Source organism: Coenobita brevimanus, chromosome 8, assembly GCF_032717465.1.
Source record: "Coenobita brevimanus isolate Jiangsu-jjx chromosome 8, ASM3271746v2, whole genome shotgun sequence".
NCBI classification, from domain to species: domain Eukaryota; kingdom Metazoa; phylum Arthropoda; class Malacostraca; order Decapoda; family Coenobitidae; genus Coenobita; species Coenobita brevimanus.
In genome coordinates, this window is record NC_136961.1 from 49,746,983 (window position 1) to 49,768,824 (window position 21,842).

General features: G+C 42.8%; 1 protein-coding gene across 1 annotated transcript in view; it reads left to right on the forward strand.

Annotated features, from left to right (window-relative positions):
• The window catches only part of LOC145408019 (uncharacterized), a 113,820-nt gene extending 100,603 nt beyond the window's left edge, over positions 1-13,217 (forward strand). The window contains exons 4-9 of the mRNA XM_080278822.1: positions 5,538-5,771; positions 6,605-6,844; positions 7,964-8,098; positions 9,327-9,455; positions 11,311-12,221; positions 12,983-13,217. Coding sequence (XP_080134948.1) covers positions 5,538-5,771; positions 6,605-6,844; positions 7,964-8,098; positions 9,327-9,455; positions 11,311-12,221; positions 12,983-13,217 — 1,884 coding nt within the window. The remainder of the gene's footprint in view (positions 1-5,537; positions 5,772-6,604; positions 6,845-7,963; positions 8,099-9,326; positions 9,456-11,310; positions 12,222-12,982) is intronic.
• The last annotated feature ends 8,625 nt before the right edge of the window (positions 13,218-21,842 follow it).

The window sequence follows — 21,842 nt, forward strand, 5'->3', positions numbered from 1 at the left end:
TTGTGGAAGTGTGGGTCATAGGCCAAGAAAGAATTGATTGAATTTTGGGGTGGATCCGGATCCTGCAATGGCATTGGCGGAGGTATGCGCTCTCTGAATGCTTTCTAGTCTTTAATAATATATGCCGGTATCTTACTTGTTTCGACTGATCCAAGCAAACCTCACATTCTTCTAATGTTTTGCCTTGTTAGGAGAAGGAAATCTAAACTTAACCACATTTTTGAAGCGTTCACAAACTTCTGCTTCTGAAAAATATTAGTGCTGCTTTCCACGAAGTTTATCTTCAGTGAGGGGTTTTGTTGGACCTCACATTGTTGTTTTTTTGTTGGTTGTTTTTTTGGCTGTAATAAGAAACATAGTTTTTTTTTAATACGCCCTTTGGGGTGTCTGGACCCGGGGTAAAAAATCATATATTTATACTGGAGTTGCCAAAGCAGGCAGGTCCTGTCTCTTGGTTTGGCTCTTAAGGGCAACTGTCAATGATCACCTGAAAGCAGAATGAACAAAATGCATTCAGTGCACCTGAAATGACATGACTTTAAAAACGCCAAAAAAGTTAAATGAGAAAAAAAAAAATCTTCGTTTGATCATAACCTGGCACCAAATCATTGTTGGACAAATCTGCATACACATAACATGGAGTATAGGTAGGCCCATCACCACATCAGGAGCTAAGAAAAATGTTGGCAGGGCTATGTTACTTTTTACCTAACTTGTCCTATTTCTTTTTTTTTTTTTTTACCCCGATTGACTATAGATTATACTCTACCATTATACTATACAATGTTAGGAGTATAAGGAGGGAGGAAGGAGAGGCGAGACAATGATAATACAATTATAGAAGAAACACGTCACTTCTGTCATGTGTCATGCTGGTAATTTCAACGCCGGACCAAGGTCGAATCCATCCACTGCACTACTAAAGTTGAAACAAAAGGCCAGAAATGAGTCATAACTCGGGAACCGGTGGCCCAACTGGCCTGGAAATTGTTTTATTCTTCAAGTTAGAGCATTTTAGCGGTGCCTTGCTGTAACAAAAATGTTTTGTACTTGTGCTGCTTTTACTGTTGTGGTAACCAACCCACAAACCAACAAACATACAGAAATCCGATCAATATAATACAGATGAGAGAGAGAGAGAGAGAGAGAGAGAGAGAGCACGTGACTTCTTAACTCCTGCAACAGTTACCGGTACATCAATTACAAAGTTTTCCCCTCACCTGTCCCCTCACCACTCATCCTTTGCCTCACCCCCACCCCTCACCTTTCCTTCCCCTCACGCCCTTCATTTCTCAGCCTTCTCCACTCTCATCATCCTCATTCCCCTCACTCTCCTTGTCCTAGTCCCCTCATCTTTCTTCTGTCTTCACTCCCATCCACAATCCCACTCACTCCTTATCTCTCTACGTACCCCCACACCCACCTCTCGCTCTCACTTCTGCGCCCTCTCCCGTTACCTCCCACCCCACCCATATCCTCCCTTCCCCCCCACCCCTTACCCTAACCTTCATTCTCTCCCCCATCCCTCGTTCCCCGCACCCCTCACTCTTTTTCTCCTATCCCAACAATAATCCCACCTCATTCTTACCCCACCCCACACCCTCTCCTCTCCCCTATTCATTCACTCAACCCTTCATCCATCTCTCATATTATCTTCAATCCTTTCCTTTCTATCCCCTAACCTGACCTCCCTTTCATCCTCTCCCCCCAGCCCTCACCCTTCACCCACCTCCTCAGCCCTCTTCCCCTCACCCTCTCCGCCGTCCCTCACCCCACACCCACTTCCTCAACCCTCTCCCCCTCACCCCCCTCACCCTCTCCCCCATCCCTCAGCCACACCTCTAATTATCCAATGCATATTTAACACAAATTGAGTATTCAACTTTCAGCATTCTTTTTTACCGCGACCCATCCCGTCACCCCCTCCAACTTCGCGGGGTGAGTGAGTGAGAGAGAGAGAGAGAGAGAGAGAGAGAGAGAGAGAAGAGATGGACGGCGTGGAATGACAAAAGGGAGAAGGACAGAGGAGAGAGAAGGAAGGTGGAAGGAGAGAGATGGATAGAGGCGATGAGAGGAGGTTGGGATGGCCTAGAGAAAAGGAGACGTGAGGGAAGGAAGAAGGAAGTTACGATTGAAATAACACGCATAATCTCCCCAAAATCCCATTGGTGCCATACCGCCTTTTTCTTCGTGCTATCTATAGAGGATATATTTTAGCGCAGAAAAACACTCTCATTGAAGAGGGTAGCTATAGCCCTCATTTTCCCCATTATAGCCACGAAACTCTCTTAACCTGAACAAAACCGTCTGAAGACAGTAGGAATGAACAGCAGCGTCACCCATCCACAGTGCAGGGTCGTCTGTAAATACCGCCTCACTAGATATTCCCTTGGTGGTATTTTGTGTTTCGGGGACGGCTTCGTTTGCTGGTGTGAGGGTACAGGTGGCAATAGGAGTGGAAATGAATAAATGCCGTAAGCTAGATATAGATAACGCTGACTGAACCGTATCCACAACACACGAGAAGGGGTTGGGTGGAGTGCTAGAGGGGCGTTATGTATGGACCACCCTGTATTAATCCACACGGCCTTCTGTTACTTTGCTATTGCTTTCATCCTTTTATTTTCATCCATAGGTGGGAAAAAGAGTTCAGTATAATGATGATGAAAATGATGGTGAAGGTGATGACGACCACGATGAGAAGGACGATGATGATGATAATTTGGTGCGCGTGTGGCCCTAGACCGTTAAGAGTTTCGTGAGTTAGGGTGTAAGGACAAAAGTTGGTTGAGCTGACATTTGTGTGGCTCTTTTAATTAGTGGGTGTAAGTTGTGTGGGGGGGAGGATGTATTGTGGGAGGTGAGGGTGTTGGCTGGGGGGAGGGGGGTTGTATAGGTGAGGGAGGGGATGGGACTGTAGGGGTGGTAGGGTACGGGTGAAGGGGTGGGATGAGATAGGGTGGTATGAAAGAGGAAGGAGGAGGGGGAGGGGGAATGGGATTGTATGGGAGGTAGGGTATGGGGGAGGAAATGGGATGGTGGGTGTGGTAGGGAACGGGTGGTTGTGGTAGGGTGTCTGAGTAAAAAGAAGCACTGGTAAGAAGAGGTGTGGGAAATATTTTCCCCCAGAGCAGTTGCGCTCTCTATTTTTATCATAATTATCCCTGGTTAAAGGCAAAAGAAAAATTGAGACCGTTGTTAATTGTTCAAGCGGTTTTAATAACCCAGAACTTACGTTCTCTTTAATAATTCTTGTTATTGATAAATTAAATGCTACTGCATTTAACCCCCGTGGACAACTATACATTGTAAAATACATGTAATTATGTGGTATTTTCCACTGACCTAAACTGCGTCTGCGTGTTAGATGACGTGGCAAGTAGGGAAAGATTCTCCTGTTTAGCAGGTGTGGAATTAAGATATTTACACAGTTAAAGGGAATATTTGGTCTAACTTTAGTTTTAATTGAAACTAAGATTAATTTGTTAGATTCGCCCTGTACATATCATGATGTAATCTAACTGTATTAAGTACTGTACATAATTAATAGTTGGCAACTACCATTCTATGAGGGAGGTAGAGATTGCCGCATTCACACACTCTGCTCCTAGTTCTCTCTTGGTCGAGGCTTTTTGAATATTAGTGTAGGTCTAGTTATTTGTCTCTGTAGGATTTAGTATAGGTTAGCGATTTGTCTGTTAGGTGGTTAGTTTTAGGGTCTTTAGATTAGGTATTTTTGATTATAAGTAATATAAGGTTAAAAATATAAAAAAAATAAATAAAAATAAAAATAAAACTACAAAAAATAATAAAATAAAAATTATTATATATATATATGTACGTGTGCATGAAAGTGTGTATGTTCATATGCATGGATGTGTGTATGTATGTATGTATGTATATATATATACAGTATATATGTTTGTATATATATGTATATATGTGTCAATATATATACATATATATATATTTTATATATTTGCCTTAATGACCAGAGGCTCCGGCCTCAATGGTCGATAGGAAAAAAAAAAAAAAAAAAAAAGTTTTCGTGGAGTTAACACACTCTGCTCCTACTAGTAGATCTAGTGGAGTTAACACTCCGTTCCTAGTCACTCTCAAGCTAGCACGGTTGTATATACACATAAGGACGCTTGCTTGCTCAAGCAATTACACTAAGCAGCCTCATCGTCATCGGTTATCGATCACTTCCTCTTCACTAGCTAGGTATCCTTTACGAATTGGCCAATTCAAGGGGGGATTAGCTATGAGATAGAAGAGAAATAGTTATTGTAGGTGAGTTACGGTTAAGTTACGTTTCGCCTAACTCTATGAGACTTGTATGATTTACTTAAGAACAACTTTATAGACGAGTAACGACCTACGAGTTGTTTATTAGTAAATACCAGAAATTTCTTACATGGCGGTGCCCCGGGAGGGATACCGACTTGTATACATTAAATATTTTTCACATTTTGGTGCTCAGAAGGAGGGCCCCTATTTGTTTACCAGAACTTTTAAACATTTTTCACAAGAGGCTTATTGGGATTATTTAAGAACATTTGTTCTAGGATAAACTACCTTATAGATCTAACCAGCGTGTGTGAAATAAGGAGAGAAGAGAGAATCGCCCTCATCCATACACCACTCCTTTGCAATAAAATCCGGCAGGAAAAACGATAAAATAATACTCATTGTTGGAAATAGAAAAGCATAATGATCGTTGAAAAGAACAGCATGGTGAGTACTTGTGGTGGTGGAGGGGGTTGAAGGGTAGGGGCTGTTGTGGAGGGGAGGGAGTGTCGGACTGATGGGGGTAGTAGTGTAGGGGTGGCTTTGGTTTGAATGGTGATAGTGGTATGAAAAGGATGTTTGTGATGGTAATAACATGGGAGGGAGACTGTGGGGGAGGATGGTAGTATGGTGGTCGTGGTGGTGGTGTTAGGATGGATGAAAGGATATTACTGGAGTGGATGGGTTGGGGGTAGCGGCAGAGCAGAGGTGGTTTTGTTGATAACGATGAAGGAGCTTGCAGAAGGAAGTGATAATGGTGATTGTGATTGTGGTGGTGGTGGGACGAAGTTATCAGTGATGGTGATTAGTAGTTATGGTAATGGTAGCTGGTAGATCAAGATAATAAAATATAGATAATAGTAGTGTTTAGTGCAGTTTATTCTTCAGGGCGGAGTTTGTTCATAGTTACTTAAAAAATTACTTGGGTGGATTACATCTTGTGTGAAAAGTACGGTATTGAAATTAGCAGTAGTAGTAGTAGCAGAAGTAGTAGTAGTAGTAGTAGCAGAAGGAGAAGTAGTAGTAGTAGTAGTAGAGAAATTTGCAGTACGGTGTTGAGCTTGTGCTATTTTATTGATATAGCATAGTTGCTTTATTTTCTTCACAGGAGGGCGGTAGGATGATGATAATGATGATGGTAGTGATGATAACAATAATGATGATGATGATGACATTAACTGCTACATCCCAACTTGCCTATTCAGCATCCTACATCATTCTACTTCCCACATACTACATCCACAGAGGGCGGGAACGTGAACGGATGTGAACGTGAGGAAGGAACGAGCGACTGTGGGAGCGACGGAGCCCAGGAACACACCCTCGATGACTCTATGGACGGCACTCCCCCACCCACCTCTGCCTCCGACGTGCCCACACCCACACGCCCACGCTCCCCCACACCCGTATCACTCCCACACCCACACGCGCCACTACAGCTTCCACCAGCGCCCAGACACTTCCACCCCGTTATTAATCTGGTGAGTGGATGGTTAAGTGGTAAATGAGAACCCTGTTATTAGTCTGGTAAGTGGATGGTTAAGTGGTAAATGAGAACCCTGTTATTAGTCTGATGAGTGGATGGTTAAGTGGTAAATGAGAACCCTGTTATTAGTCTGATGAGTGGATGGTTAAACGGTAAAAGAGAACCCTGGTATTAGTCTGGTGAGTGGATGGTTAAGTGGTAAATAAGACGTTGTTGTTGTTGAAAGTGTGCTAGATGTAATGATAGAGACCAGTAGTAATAGTAATCTACACAACTTCAAAATTAAAATCATGGAATTATTTGGTCTACTTGCTGCAGTATTACTGACATTCCATAACAGAAAATTTGGGGAAAGTTGTTAGCAGATGATAATAATAATAATAATAATAATTATAATTGTGTAAGGGGATACAGTAATACTCAGCTGCCAACCCTGACTTTATATAGTGTATTTTATATTGTTAATGCACTTGGTAATACTGTCGGTGGCAATGAAAAATATAAAATTTCATGTTAGAAACACTGCAGTGCCGGTGGTAGTTTTAGTATCAACATCGATCAAAATAATTATTTAATGTAGTACTTTAATAGATTAGTTTTGTTTATACGGTATGTAATGAATATCAACACTAAAACATGTGGCGATAATTGTTCTGCTGTAATGTTAATAGTATTGCAGCCAGTTACATCCACCTGTATAGTTATTCCTGCTGCCACTTATAGTAGTATTCATACTAATGACGATGATGATGATGAAAATAATAATAGTAGTGATGAGGAAGGATGTAATATTCATAGCAACTCCGTCCATAACAATCCACATTGCAGGCTCGAGACCTGAGCAGCCGAGCTAGCAGCAACGGTGGTCGGTCCCCCACGCCCTCCCCTCCACCCATGTTGCCCCCCCACACCGCCCCCACCCTGCCCTCGCCCTCACCCACGCCCACAGTGGCCCCCACACCCATCACCTCGGCTGCACCATCACCGCCCACATCAGCACCCGCCCCCGCCCACTCTGTCCAGGCCGCCCTCGCCGCTATACAGGCTGGATCTCTTTCACTCAACCAGGTAATGCAATTATGTTCCCCACCTCTTCGGCTATCATAGTCACTCTTCCTGCCTACCCATACACAATGCTTTTTGTTTTTCTCTAGTTTCTAGTTTTAATTCATTCCAGTAGTGTGTATGGGGATTGCACGATAACCATCCATCCATCCATCATCCAATCCTACATTGCCCCATGAGGAGCGTAATAGCCCGGGGCTAGGCAGTTGGTCTCGACATTCAAGATGAGAGTGACCAGCCTCACTCATCCCTGAGTGGCATTACATGAGCAATCAACCCCAACCATCCCATGGATATAAACCTTCACCGGCTCAATCCGACTGGAGCGCAATAATTACCCACTAAACCACCAGGTGCCAAAATTTGGCTATATTGTTACCACCCAGCGTAGTAAATGGTTTCCTGGTGTACAGGAAACCATTTGGCTTGTCACTCAGTGTAGAGTCACCCACAGACAGAAGGAAAAGGAAAGAATGAAGGAAAGAAAGACAGATGAGGGAGTGTAAAGTTACCCGTAGGCAGAAGGACAAGGAAAGAAGACAGAAGAGGATGGAAGGAAAGAAAGATGGAAGAAAGGAAAGGGCAGACACCCGAGAGCAGCACTACATCGAGTGAGTGGATGGTGAGCGCCCCCACCTACCACATATGGCACGATAACCTCTTGAAATATTGATCAGTCACTGACCTCGCGCCAAAGCAGTGGCAGATGTCACACTCCACGATGACAGAAATTCTACACTCACATTCCCATAAAATCTTTAGAAGCTGCTCTGTTTGATTGTACTTATATTTGTTCTTTACACACACACACACACACACACACACACACACACACACACACACACACACACACACACACACACACACACACACACACACACACACACAGTAGTGTTATATCATCATGATATGATATGTTGTTATGCATCTACAGACATTATAATTACAGTAGATAATTTGATAACTGGAATACCACCCCCAGCAACTACTATCTGCAGCATATGCACGAATGGCACTAGATATACTGTACAACAAATGCAGTATAGAGTACACAGATTATACAGTAATTATGATACTTGATTCATCACTGGAAACAAGTATTAACACAGCATCGGTTCGCAGCTGATGGCCCTGGGTACTCAAGGTCCAGGGCTGTTGATGCAGAACCAGCTGGCTGCCGCTGCGGCCGCCGCCAATCAGCTGCCCGTATCATCACCCCTACCCAGCCTGGCCTCCCTCAACCCACAGGACCTGCAGGTGAGTCTGCAGTGCCACTAACACTCACCTCTATGTGACACTATCATTGTTCCTCCGCCTTAACTTGGCGGAAAATTTTTGTCCCTTTTGCTGTTTATTACCCATAGCTCAGTGGCAGAATAAAACAAGACTGCGGCTATACACCTTTTCCTTGGCACTTCTTGGTGCCTCGCACTATATTTTAATGTTAAACTTATGCTGCAGATCAGATATTACTAGTGCTACACCCTTGTCATAGCAGTTCTGTGGGACTAGCACCTTATTGTAATCTCTTGTTCTAGGTCCATGACAGAATAAGATAATATGTTGTAATACGACTGTACATTTTTTCTATAGAACTTCTTCGTTTCTAGCACCAAATTCTAATGTTAATCTCTTGTTACAGTATTTGAGATGAACAGATGGTAATTTTAGACCAATATGAAGTAGACGGAGTAGAGGTGTGGATAATGCTAATGGCCTTTTTCGGATCATGCCTTCACGATGCTCTGATCTGTTGTCTTCACGAGTAACACAATATCCATATGTGCTTATAATTCTTCTAGGAATGGTAGCAACTTCCTCCATTGCTTGGTTCATCTTATCCTCGCAGTGCAGCCATTCTCTTAGATAGGGACTGCGTATACTTTAGCTTAAAATTACGATCTCTCATGAAAAAGTGCAGTTGTAAGGATGTATAGCTCTGCAGTACTGTCTTATTTTACCACTAAGCTACGGGAAATAAGAAGTAAAAGGACGAAAATCTCTGCCATACAAAGGCGGAGGAACGTAGTGTGTCTCAGCCAGTCTGCTTTGTTTATTTTTCTGTCTTTGTTCCTATATTACCCATTGTCAAGCGTACAGTACATAGCAGTAACGGGAACAGTCTCGCATTTGCCGTCTTAATATTATTCTCACAGGTCTAATAATACCCACTGTTGTTCTGTCTTTGGTCTTCTCTTCATCATCCTTATTCTTCTCTTCGTTGTTTGCGTATTTTCCCTTCCTTTCGTTCCTTAGGCTTTGCAGCTTTGCAGAAGTTTGTCATTTATCAGTAATTTCTCTCTCTCTCTCTCTCTCTCTCTCTCTCTCTCTCTCTCTCTCTCTCTCTCTCTCTCTCTCATTTATCTTTTTGTCCCTATCTGTCTCTGTGTATTTGCCTATGTGTGTGTATCTATCTATCTATCTTTATCTATCCATCTATCATACTCCTGCTTCTTTCATGCTAATCCTCCCATTCTGCTCCCAGGCGTTACAACAGAGCCTCTCGCAGCAACAGCAGCAGATCCAGCAGCAGCTACAGCAGTTCATGTTGTTTTCACAGCCCAGTGCAGCATCACAGCTTCCACCGCAGGCACAGCTGTTCCTTCAGAGTCAGGTGAGCAAGGAATGGGAGAGAGAAGGGCAGGAAGGAGGGAAGAGGAAGGAAGGAGGGAAGGAAAAAAGGGAGGGATGATGAGAATAGAAAAGGAAAGTGGAAGGAGAGAGGAGGGTAGGAAGGAGGGAAGGAAAAAGGGAGGGATGATGAGAATAGAAAAGGAAAGTGGAAGGAGAGAAGAGGGCAGGAAGGAGGGAGGGGAGGAAAAAAGGAGGGATGATTAGAACAGAAAAAGAAAGTGGAAGGAGAGAAGAGGGCTGGAAGGAGAGAGATGAGGGAAGAGGAAGGAAGGAGGGAAGGAAAAAGGGAGGGATGATGGGAATAGAAAAGGAAAGTCGAAGGAGAGAGGAGCGGCAGAAAACAAGGTGGGGGAGGGAGTTAGGAAGGAAAGGGAGAGTGATGGGGGAAAGAAGGGAGAGGGAGGAAGGAGAGAGGAGTATAAGGGGGAAACAGGAAGTGTAGGAGGGTGTAAGGAAAGAAGGGGGGAAAGGGTAAAGAAGGGAGGGGAAAGAAAGAAAGGAAAGAGAGGATAAATGAAGGGATGGGTAAGGAAAGAGGGGAAAATGAAGAACTGGGGAAGGAAGGAGGAAAGATAGAAAAGAAAAAGGGGAAGGAGAGAAGAGGGGTGGGGAGAGGAAGGAAAGAGCGGAGGGTGGAGGGAAGATAAAAAAGAAAAAGTGGAAGAAGAGAAGGGGGAGGAGGAGAGGAAGGAGAGAATGATGATGAAAGGCAAAAAATGGTAACAACCCATTCTAATTATCCCCTTCGAGGTTTAGGGACATAATGCCAGACTAACATAATCCAGTACATTTAAGGGCCTTCCTCCCTTTATAGCATTACATGATCAAAGACCTTCCGATCACCTGTGGATTTAACCTGTGCTTGGTAGTCACTCCATCTGGGGCGTTCTTACCAATATGAGGCAGGAAGGAGGGAGGGCGGAAGGAAGGGAGAGGAGAGAAGAGGAAGGAAGGAAGGAAAAAAGGAGAGAGAGAGGAGAGGGAGAAATGTGGGAAAGCTGAGGAGAGGATGGAAAGGAAATTTAAAGGTTAGAGGAGGAAAGGAAGGGGACTGAAGGAGGAGGGAAGTGGGAAGAAGAAAGGAAGTGGAGAAAGTGGAAAGGAAGGAGAAATAAGAAAAAAGGGAGAGAAGGAGAGGAATGGGAATAGATAGATATTAGCGGTCCTTAATATACTAAAACATCTTGTAATCTCTGTAGAGGTAGGCTATATATATTTTGCATTATGTGTTGAGTCTGCTTCTGTTAATTTCTCATATTTGTTAAGAGCTGCTTTTATTATACTTATTTTGCAAAATTTCAATAATTCAGATTCTTGCAAAAAATAATGAAAAATTTGAAAGCGCTTGATATGAAAGGGTAAATTTTATCAATCGACCTTTGCCCTTGCGTATGACCTCTTATCCTTTCAAGCGTATTATGCCCATGAATATCGAGGAAAAAAAATGCTTTGACTTTCTTCGGAAGGAACGATTTTATTCACATCTGGCCTTTGGTTCGTTCTTTTTAGTACACGGTAGTCGATATACAGCACATCATCTCGCCACATACGTATCTATTTGTTGTCAGCGTTAGTAATGTCTGTGTTCCTTATGAAATTAGTAATTAGCCATGAAATCAGTGTACGTTAAAACACAGACGCTATAAAGCATGAAACGTTACTCTGTGTGAAGTAGAAAACGATACAGTGTAGACATTGATAATGCTGGCTGATCCATCTAAGCAACACATGAGAATTAATATACAAAGGGGCAAGAGTGTGCCGTATGTGGATCACTCTGTATAATTTTGAAAATGGAGGTTTTCGAATGTTAACCTATGGTTCTTGTATTGCAGCAATTACAGTACCTCCAGACAGTGCTGCAGCAAGGACTCCTGGGATCACCTGGACTGGGTAGTCTTCAGGGACTACAGCCGCCAGTATCCCAGGCTCCCTCACAGGCAGCACAGGTACGGAATGTTCAGCACGCAGTAGCCCAGGCAGCACAGCAATTACAGCAGCTGCAGAAGACCCACCAGCATCAACACCCACCGCCACCACCACCACCACCACAGCCGCAGCACCCTCCGTTGCGGGACCCACTGAGGGATATCCGTGATATGAGGGATATGCGGGAGATGAGGGACATACGAGAGGTCACCATGAGGGATGTTAGAGATCCATCTATCAGGCCGCCCCCATTGGAGCCCCCTCATGTATCTGGCTCACCCCTGGCCCCACACCTTCCCCCACACTCCCATCTGGTCCGGCCTCCTGTTCCTCACTCACCACCACCGCCACCCCGCCACTGGGATCCGCTTCCAGAAGAACCAACAGACTTGGAGGAACTTGAACAGTTTGCAAAGACCTTCAAGCAACGACGAATCAAGTTAGGTTTCACACAAGGAGATGTTGGCCTGGCTATGGGCAAACTCTATGGTAACGATTTCTCACAAACCACCATCAGTCGCTTCGAGGCACTCAATTTGTCCTTCAAGAACATGTGCAAGCTCAAGCCACTCCTACAGAAGTGGCTGACGGATGCAGATAAAACCATCTCAGACCCCACCACTGTCACCAACTCCCTCTCTTCCCCCGACACCGTTGGTCGCAGGCGCAAGAAGAGAACCTCCATCGAGACTAGTGTGAGGGTGGCACTGGAGCGATCCTTCATCCAGAACCCAAAACCAACCTCTGAGGAGATATCGATGCTGGCAGACAACCTCTCCATGGAGAAGGAGGTGGTCAGGGTGTGGTTCTGCAACAGGTTAGTACGTATCATCTTATCAGCGTTCGCTTCTCCCAGTGACCAGTGTGACGCACAGCCTGATATAGTGTTGTATTGTATTGACACTCACAGCCAGACATCCAGTTTTGATCTGTGTGATGATGTAAAGGCGTGGCAAACCACTACTAGCACTTGGGTTGCAAACAACATCGTACCTCCTAAAAACAGGAAGGTAGGAAACTTGTCTCTTCGACACCCTTCCTTTTCTGATTTTTCTGCTCTGTGAGATCAGATCGTCATGCTTTGGATTTCAGCCACATGTGAATGTGGGAAATTGGGTTAGGATGACGAGGACTGTGCATTGGAGAACTTGCATGCAAAAATTCATTTTTTAGAGCACATTCATGATCAATATTGTTTTACCTTGTCCTATCAGAAACAGGGACAAGGAAGCTAAAACATATCACTGGCCGTGAGTGTACCCCAGTCACTAAATACTTTATATTAGACATTATCTTCCATTCCTAATTTACCTTAATTTGTTCACCCAACTAAGCCACAAAGTGAGGTGATTTAAGAGATGAGGCTGCTTTGCCAGCCAGTGTAAAATAAATGCCAACAAAATCACCTTGTTATCAACAAACCAAGTACAAGTCACACTGTGCACACGCATGATGAATATAAACCTGATAGTATAAGTGATATTCCTAATTGCACTATAATTGCTGTATAGGGACTGAAATGCTAAGGTAACCTGTTACTTTCTTTCATTACAGTACTAATACTTCTCTCTTCCACAGACGTCAGAAAGAAAAGCGAATAAACCCGCCCACCAGTGGTATGATCAGCCCGCCCCTCAGCCTCACCTCGACTACAATGTTTTCTGGCCCTCCCATCTCCTCGGCCCTCTCCCTCACCAGCCTGGCAGCGCCCCCCCTCTCCCCTGGAGCCCCACTGCCCTCGCCGCTCTCCCTCGTCACCCACAGCTACCCCCCCGCTTCCCCCCCTGAATGCGCCTCAACAAAATCAGAGTGACTCATTTCGATGAGTGAGTCAAATTACTCTGGACTGAATTGCTTCACATCTGGATAAGTCACCGCACTTCAGAGTAAATTGCTTCACTTGAAAGTGAGCTGCTGTACATCTGAGTAAATCAGTTTGAAATTGGCCTCCTAAAGTGGTTGCTAAGACAGAGTTGACACTTGGTTGTGTATTGCCTTCCAGAGCTACGTGTAAACTATTCAGTGGTTAGTAGCTCTGTCAGTCCTGTTAACCAGGCTTCATAACTGTCACTGGTAGAGGAGGACTTGTTCAGGTGGCCCAGAAATTCAGGTTCACAAAAATCTACTTTTCAGTTTTCTGTCAGCAAAGATACTCACTTTAATTTTATAAGTCTGCAGAGCTAACAGTTCTGTTAGGGAATTATCAAGTGTCACCGCTGCCTCAACCAATTCCACTCTTTGTGCAATTTCAGAACTCCCCATAGTGGTTTTACTGGTTGGGCAGGGAGTCTTAGCAACCAAAACCAACAGCTTAGGCAAGTGTGAACTAATCTGATTGAAGGAATGCCTAGCAGTCAGTTTCTTAAGTAATCAGGCCAAGAAACCCTAGCAAATGTGAGGAGGCTGACGCCAAGCATTACCTTCCTCAAGCAAGCTGCGTGAGGTCACAACCGAAACCTCCAGTAATCCTCAGCAGTGGACATACATTAAGTGTTATTTGTATGTGTGTGCGTGTGTGTGATGAAGGAATTTGTCATAATAAGTACAGTGCTTCACAAGACAGTGCAGTGGCAGGTTTGAATCATATCAGTGGTGTGTTGTGCAAAGTTTGTCTTAACTTGCGCGCAGCACTTGGGACTTTTAAAAATTATCTGTGAAATCTGGTGCTTCTGTCACAGGACACTTCATTGTGACTGGTTGTAAATATAAGGCGTAGCTGATGTTCCAGAGGGAGACTCGGTGCATCCATCAAAACGGTGATGTGGAATCGAAGACATTGTGTGAAATTGGCAACAGGACAATGTAAGTGAAGCTACCAGTGCTTCCCTAATATTTGCCTGTCTCAGCTCTGACCATTGATAATACCTCAACACACATTGCAGTGATGAGAAATTGTATCATAAGTGGCATGGAAAATAAACTGATGGTATTGGTGTCTACCGGACCAGACAAGACTAGTATGGTATGTAAGGAGTTTGGGATGGGAGTGTGTTTTTATGTGTAGTGAGTAGTGGATTGATTTCTGTAATATCCTTGGAATAATGTCTATGTGGCTTATTTTATCAGAGTACCAGTGTGTTATCTTAGTAATGTCTGTTTCAATGATCTTTGCCTACAGTGACAGTTCCTGCAGACGAATATGGAAGTGTGTAAATTCTGCGTGTTCTATTTAACGATCCTTTGCCTGTCGTGAGATTTCCTGCAGATGAAATGGACGGATTTGTAAACTTTAGCGCGATACCTCAAGTCTCCAGTGATGGGCAGAGCAGGACATATCGAAGGTGACTTTATACCTTTTTGTAGAGTAGGTTGGGCGTCCCCCCTTCCCCTAAACAGCATCTGGAGTAGTAGAGACTGGATAGGTACGCTATTTTAGTGTCATTCTAAGAGTCTCCTGAAGCCTCGAGACTGTCCCAGCTGTGTGTGGTGCGATTAAGTATAAGTAGGTCCACAGGGAACCACCACAGTCTGACCAGGTACGGTACTACGATGTTGCAAGTGATACAGGGAACGTCTGCTAAATGAGTGTGTGTTGCCAAAATGGCGTAGTTGTCCAAGTCACTTTTGCTACAGGGCCTCTGCCGCTCCCCCAGTGCGTGTTCTTTACTCTATTGTCGTGATTGTGTAGACGAGGGTCATATTTTTCCGTGGATCCCAATACTGTTTAGAAGTTTTAAGGGCTTAGTGTATCATCAGAGTAGACTCTTTGTACATATTTGTCTGACTCATCCCTTATCATTCTTTCTTTCCCAGTCATTCAAGGGTTGCAGGTTTTTGATGGACAGTTTGACTCTGTTCTTCAACCTGGTTTTATCTGGGGAATCGGACTTAACTTGAGCATTAGTTGCTACAGAATGTTCTGTGCAAAATTTTTGTCTCATTTCTGTATAGTCTGTATTTTGAGAGGATTTTCCGTGTGTAATTCTGCCAAGACATCTAAATTTTCTTACTGAGCACATTGCCTCGGCATTAACTGAGGGAGTGAGGGATTGCCATACAGCCCTGTCATGGAATTGTACCGGGCTGAGCACATGTGGTTTGACTCAGAATTTTAAAGGAATTATTTTCCTCAGAGGACTGATATTTAAGCCAGGGCTGGAACTAGTCTTAATGCTGTCTATATCAGAAACCTCTTTCCTCATTCAGTACGCCCTACCCTGCACCCAACCCCCATCTCCCTACAAGATCCTTCTCGTGATGTCTGTGTTGTCTTCCAGTTAAAGAAAATGGCACTGCTTTTTACTCCAGTGAGCCAATAGGGCTGTAAGTCCCTCCAACTGGCACACAATCTTACGATTAACTTAAAACGAAACTTTTAAGTAATAGTTTGATCTAACTTTAACGTTAAGTAAGAGTTGGCTTTTGAAGTCAGCTGGAAGTTTATAGGCCCGTATGCTTCCTCATTGTTTTTGTTGATGGCGAGGTCATAGTGGTCTCGTATCCTCTCACCTGCACTCACCTGTCTTCACCTATCCTTACCTCGTTACCTCTTTACTGTTTATATTCGCGTGCTCTTTAATGAACTTGTATTTCCACTCCATCGTTGCCATGTCATAACATTGTCACCTGCCTAGTCATGTCCCCTTCCTCCCTCCCTCCTCTCATTCAGTCTTTTCTTCTATCACCTAACATCCTTTCTCCCTCTCTCCCCTCACTCTTTCCTTCCACTCTCCTCCTCATCTCATCCTGCTCCCTTTTCTCTTTCCCCTCCCCTCACCTCCTCCCTCAGGAGTGCATATTGGGCGGGAAAACCAAACCTTCTTTACGTTTCACATAATCTGGCATCATCGAGGGGTCCTTGTTGCACTTCCTCTTCCTCTTTCACTTCTTGTCAACCCATTTTTTTATTTGACTGGGTTTGAAACATAACTGGTGCAATCAAACTCAATAGTTCCTTCGTCTATCTCTCTCTGTCGGTGTTTGATGTAGATGTGCCGAACGAAGGAGTGGAGGGAAGTTATTGATTGTGATATTACCAGCGTTACCCCTATGTAGTTGTTTTGGTCACGTTTCTCTCTCTCTCTCTCTCTCTCTCTCTCTCTCTCTCTCTCTCTCTCTCTTGATGTTAATTGTTCGAGCCGTTATAGGAAGACTGTATATTTTCCAGTCACATGCATACCTAAGACTTTTTAATGTGGTATTATATATAAACCAAGACGCGTATAATCCCCTCTCTTAATGATGTATAAAGACCCTCGCCGCGCTGCTAGAATTTTTAACAATGTGAAGACAGTGAACCTCCCCCAGTCACCCAACTCAGGAGCATTAAATTATAGTGTAAAACTGCATTGGGGGGTGTGCACTGTCGCCGTCATCTTGAAACTCCCATATTCACAAAATTTCGAGGAAGCGAAGTCGATTTGGAGGAAACTGTGCATGGGGAGAGATGGATGGTTCTTGTCAAGTTTTATAGTGTTGAAATGGGCTTTGAAGAAAATAGACTGATGTGCTGGTCTGAATTCTGATATGTATATGACTGGAGGGATATATTCTGTTGAACTGTTAAGCCTGCTGGATGGGAAGGAGTGAACTACATGGTGATTCACGAAACTGCCAACACGTGGGTTTCTTTACAGAAGTATTTTTGGGCATCAGTTAACGACTACGATGTACATTAATACTTGTAGCACAGAAAAAAAAAAATAGAGATATTAAGTGAAACCCAATACAGCGTTAACATTTATCACAACCCTGTACTTGGCAGTGAAAAATGAACCATGTATTGTTCAGTTATTTGCACGGTTCTCTGCGATTGGTGGGTTTCCATTACATCACTGAAGCGATTGTTTTTGTTCACTGTGACTTGCCGTAAGTGACGTATATTTTGGCATTAAATGCTTGTGGCGTTGGGCTGTAAAGGTAGCAACGCCACCTTATTCTTTGTACAGAAGGAAGTGTTTGGTCTAAGTTTTAATTCTTGGGAGCCAAAATTCTGGAGGATTAGGAAACACAAGTCGACTTTTACTGTGGCGAAGTTCCCAAAGGTTTGTGTGATAGGAAGGATGGCAGACGGGAAGCATGAGATCGTTCTTTAATTTTGTTAAGGCCGCCCTAGAACCCACTGAGGTCGGGGCTGTCTTTTTCACGTTATTCTCGCTACCTCCAAGTTACTTTATTCAGTTTAAGATAGTCTTTTCGAACTGAATAGGTTAGGTATGACCTTGATAATCCCCTTCAGTACGAGAGACATTTCGTGAGTTACATAAAGTTGTAGGTGGGGGTGCTCATCATCCACTCACTCGATGTAGTGTTGCTCTCGGGTGCCTGCGCTTTCCTCCCGTCCTTCCTTCTTTCCTTCCTTCCTCTTCTGTCTTTCCTTCATTCTTTCCTCTTCCTTCTGCCTATGGGTGACTCTACACTGAGTGACAAGGCAAATGGTTTCCTGTACACCAGGAAACTACTACGCTGAGTGGTAACCATATAACCAAATTATGGCGCCAGGTGGTTTTATGGGTAATTAAGGTACTTCAGTCGGATTGGGCCTGTGCAGGTTTATATCCAAGGGGTGGTTGGGCTTTATTGCTCACGTAATGCCACTCGAGGATGAGCAAGGCTGGTCACTCAAATGTCAGAACCAGCATGCCTTGGTCTGGGCTCCTACCCACCTCATGGGGCAACGCTGGATTAGATGATGAATGAATGAACGACATAAAGTTGTCTGACTGCAGGAAGAATATTCCTAAAATGACGCCACCGGGATTCAAAGGGTTGCTAAGATGCCACGATATGTAACAGTTTTTAACCTCATGAGTCTGGTGATGTACTTTAGTGGTTTATTAATGGAGGAGGCTTCTACCAGTGGAGGGGTCCCTGGAAGCTACAAGTTTATCTATCCACACTAGTCCGAAAAGACTTAAACAGAATAAAATCGTATGGAGGTAGTGTAGATATGGAATACATCATAGTGAACCAGCTAACGTTGTTCGTGCTGGTTGCTCTATGTTCGAATTATTGTTGGGAATTTTGAATTGGGATATTAAGTTCCTTTCTACCTTTGATACGACTTTGCGGAACATACACCTAAAATGCACAAGTGTTCTCAGAGGGTTTGGAGGAGCTTCCAGGCTTGTTCTTTCTGTTTTCCTTAATGTCATGGCTCCAGTTCATCCCGGTGATGTTTATATGGAGGTTTCTTATATCCTTTGGTAGCGGTTCGTTGTACTGTACTCGAAGGGCATTATGTAAACAATTCTTGCTTTGCGCACGGACGTGGCTTTGGTAAACAAGGGACGGATACAGAAACATATTTACTGATTCATATTTATTTTTGAAGGAAGGAAAACAGGCATGAGACGAATCATGACTGCCCTTCCTCTTGCAACAAAAACAAAATTAGTGATAAATTTCCCTCTAGTAAGATTTATTATTGCTAGGAGAACAAGAGACATGGGAAGGCTCTACACTTTCCAATTCCATCCTGAACAGAAAATCAAGTTACGGCAAGAAATTAACGGTAAATATGTTTGAGAAATCTCACTCCAGATGGATCTGCAAGATGGCGTCTTGGCGCGTCTGTTATCTTTTTTGCCAGTAACATTCCAATTTTTTTTTTTACGTAACTGTTTTGAAATTTCCGTAACTAGCGTTTTGACATTTTACGTATCCAACACGGACTCGTAATCGCCTAATTAATTTAACCGCTTCAGCCAGAGGACGTCAGTTTTTATACACTTTGTTTCACATGATTATATTCCACCATGTAGTGAATTGGTCAGTGAAGGTTATTATCTAACCGCTCCAGTCTGAAAAGTCTTTCCTGGTCGAAATTAAATCGTCTGGTGGCAACATGAATAAAATAGAAAAAGACGTCCTGTGACTGAAGGATTAAGTGTTAATAGTCTGACAAGTTTCCATTGTAAGTTATTTTAGTTGTATTGTCTTCATCCTTTTGTCATTGCGATATATCCACATTAGCTTCACAGAGATTGATGTCCTGGTAAATACTGACAGATCTTGAAGTGCATCTTTCATTGATGTAACACTGACGTCAATTGAAGGAATGTATAATGAAGAAAGCGCCTCCTCAGTGACTAAGAATGTATGCAGAATTTATGAAAACCTGCTGTAGTTGTGAAGCACTTAGCTCAGATTCCTGTTCCGGAATTTTTATTATTTAATTTTTTAAAAGTTGTGTTGTGTTTTGACTGTATATTGTTCTCTAGTTTAATGTGTTCTTCCAAAATATCGTAAGTTTTTGTATTGTCCTTTTATATATGGTTCTCTGTCGCAGTTTTGCCATTTTTTAAGAGTTCTGCCTCCCGTTTTCTATTATAATTTTAAATATTTTCTAGTAATCTCTCTCTCTCTCTCTCTCTCTCTCTCTCTCTCTCTCTCTCTGTACATAATACTCGTTAGTCATTTGTTTTCCCTTGCATCTTCAACCGATACAGAATGTCTCTAGTCCACGCTATTTTTAGACTTGTTTTAATGCTGTGGCGGCGTTTGGACCTCCCTTTTTTTATTATATATCTAAAAACGTCGTCGTCGGCCTTGTTCAACCTGTGTATATAGTAATTTTAGTTTTTTTTTCTTTTTAATCATCACTGGCTGGGTTTTTTGGAGATGTTCAAGGCACTTTTATTTCTCAAGTTTTATGTTCATTCCCCCTTTTGTCTTTCCCCCACTTTTTGTCAAATTTATTTATCGATTATCATATTTTTTATTATTTATACTAGGTTTAATGAGGATAGGTTTGTACTAGGGAATCCAAAGCGGTTTTCAACTTGCTTTCCTTTTTCAAAATCTTTGGTAATGTTAAAATGTTGGAGTGGACATTGGGAACTGCCAGACTGATGAAAATAATAAAACCAGGGATTGTGCAGTTCACCCAAAGCCTAAAAGAAAATAATACATGTTGTGTCAAAGAAAGGGAACAGTGTAATTTTGCAACAGAATATAAAGTATGGGAAACAATGTACTGAAACGAAATATAAATAATGTAATATCGTAATAAAGAACACTATAACGAAACAGGGAGCATTGTAATATTGAAATCGATTACAAGAAGAGAAACCACTGAAACCTAAATCTACTATTGTAAACTTGAAAACGACTGTTACTACTACTATTACTATTGCGCGGAAGGTGTGCTATAGACAAGGAAGTGTTTCTCCTGATATCTGTATAGCGCCATGTACAAAGGAAACCATTTTTGTTATCAATCATTTTATAGATGCAAATAAAGAACTGTAAAAAGTAGAAGGCATTTGTGAGTGTTTTTATTATTCATTTACCTGTGTGTGTGTGTGTGTGTGTGTGTGTGTGTGTGTGTGTTTAAATGTTTGTCATTCTGTGTGTGTGTGTGTGTGTGTGTTTAAATGTTTGTCATTCTGTGTGTGTGTGTGTGTGTGTGTTTAAATGTTTGTCATTCTGTGTGTGTGTGTGTGTGTGTGTGTGTGTGTGTGTGTGTGTGTGTGTGTGTGTGTGTTTAAATGTTTGTCATTCTGTGTGTGTGTGTGTGTGTGTGTGTGTGTGTAAATGTTTGTCATTCTGTGTGTGTGTGTGTGTGTGTGTGTGTGTGTGTGTGTGTATTTAAGTCTGTATGTGCGCATGCGACTGAAGTTTATGCTTATTGACAAGGTGATTTGAAAAAAAATCTCCTAAATACGGCATACAACAGTAATTTTTTTTTTTTATCAAGGTCCCTAATTTACTGCTGGGTGAATAGGAGGAAGCAAACTTTTTTTTTTTTCGGGTCTAGTTCTTTCACTTTAACTTGGCTCAGATTTTCTTCCTTTTGTGACATTTCTCGTGGCTGTATCAGAAAAAGACAATACTGTGGCTCTACATCCTTCCTGTATCACCTCTTCGTGACTAGCATTATATTATGGTGTTAATCTGATGTAAAAAAAAACTCGGCATTCAAGATGGAGAGATGCCAGCTATAGGCCAAGGTAAAATGAACAGAGTATACCACATACCACCACCCTCCCACCATACTTTGCTGATTTCGTAACACGTCTTCCCTTGCGATTTATTATGTACATTGCAATTCAGAATGTATGTTACTGAAACTACATCCATATTATAACGATAGCTTATACATCACTTACAATCGGGTTCAAAACTTGGGTTCCTACTCCACTGCGTCTGCTTCATATGTCCACCACTTTCCGCCCAGACACATCATGTCAAAGGGAAGCATCTATGGCCAGAGAAACATATCAAGCCTCTCGCAGCTCTGGAATGATAGCCAGTGGAGGGAAGTGACAAGTAGAAAAGGTGAAACGTGCGAATTTTATCCCCGATTGTGCGCAAACCTTTAAGGTAAAACTGAGAATACTGAGAGTTAAACTGAATGAATGGATGGATGACCCATTTCACTGAGCATTATTTATACGATAATCATCTTTATGTACACTTGCGATCATGAGTAACGATACTCTTGGGCTCGTGGCGGGGGGGGGGGGGGATGAAAAAGTGGGAGTGACCACCGTAA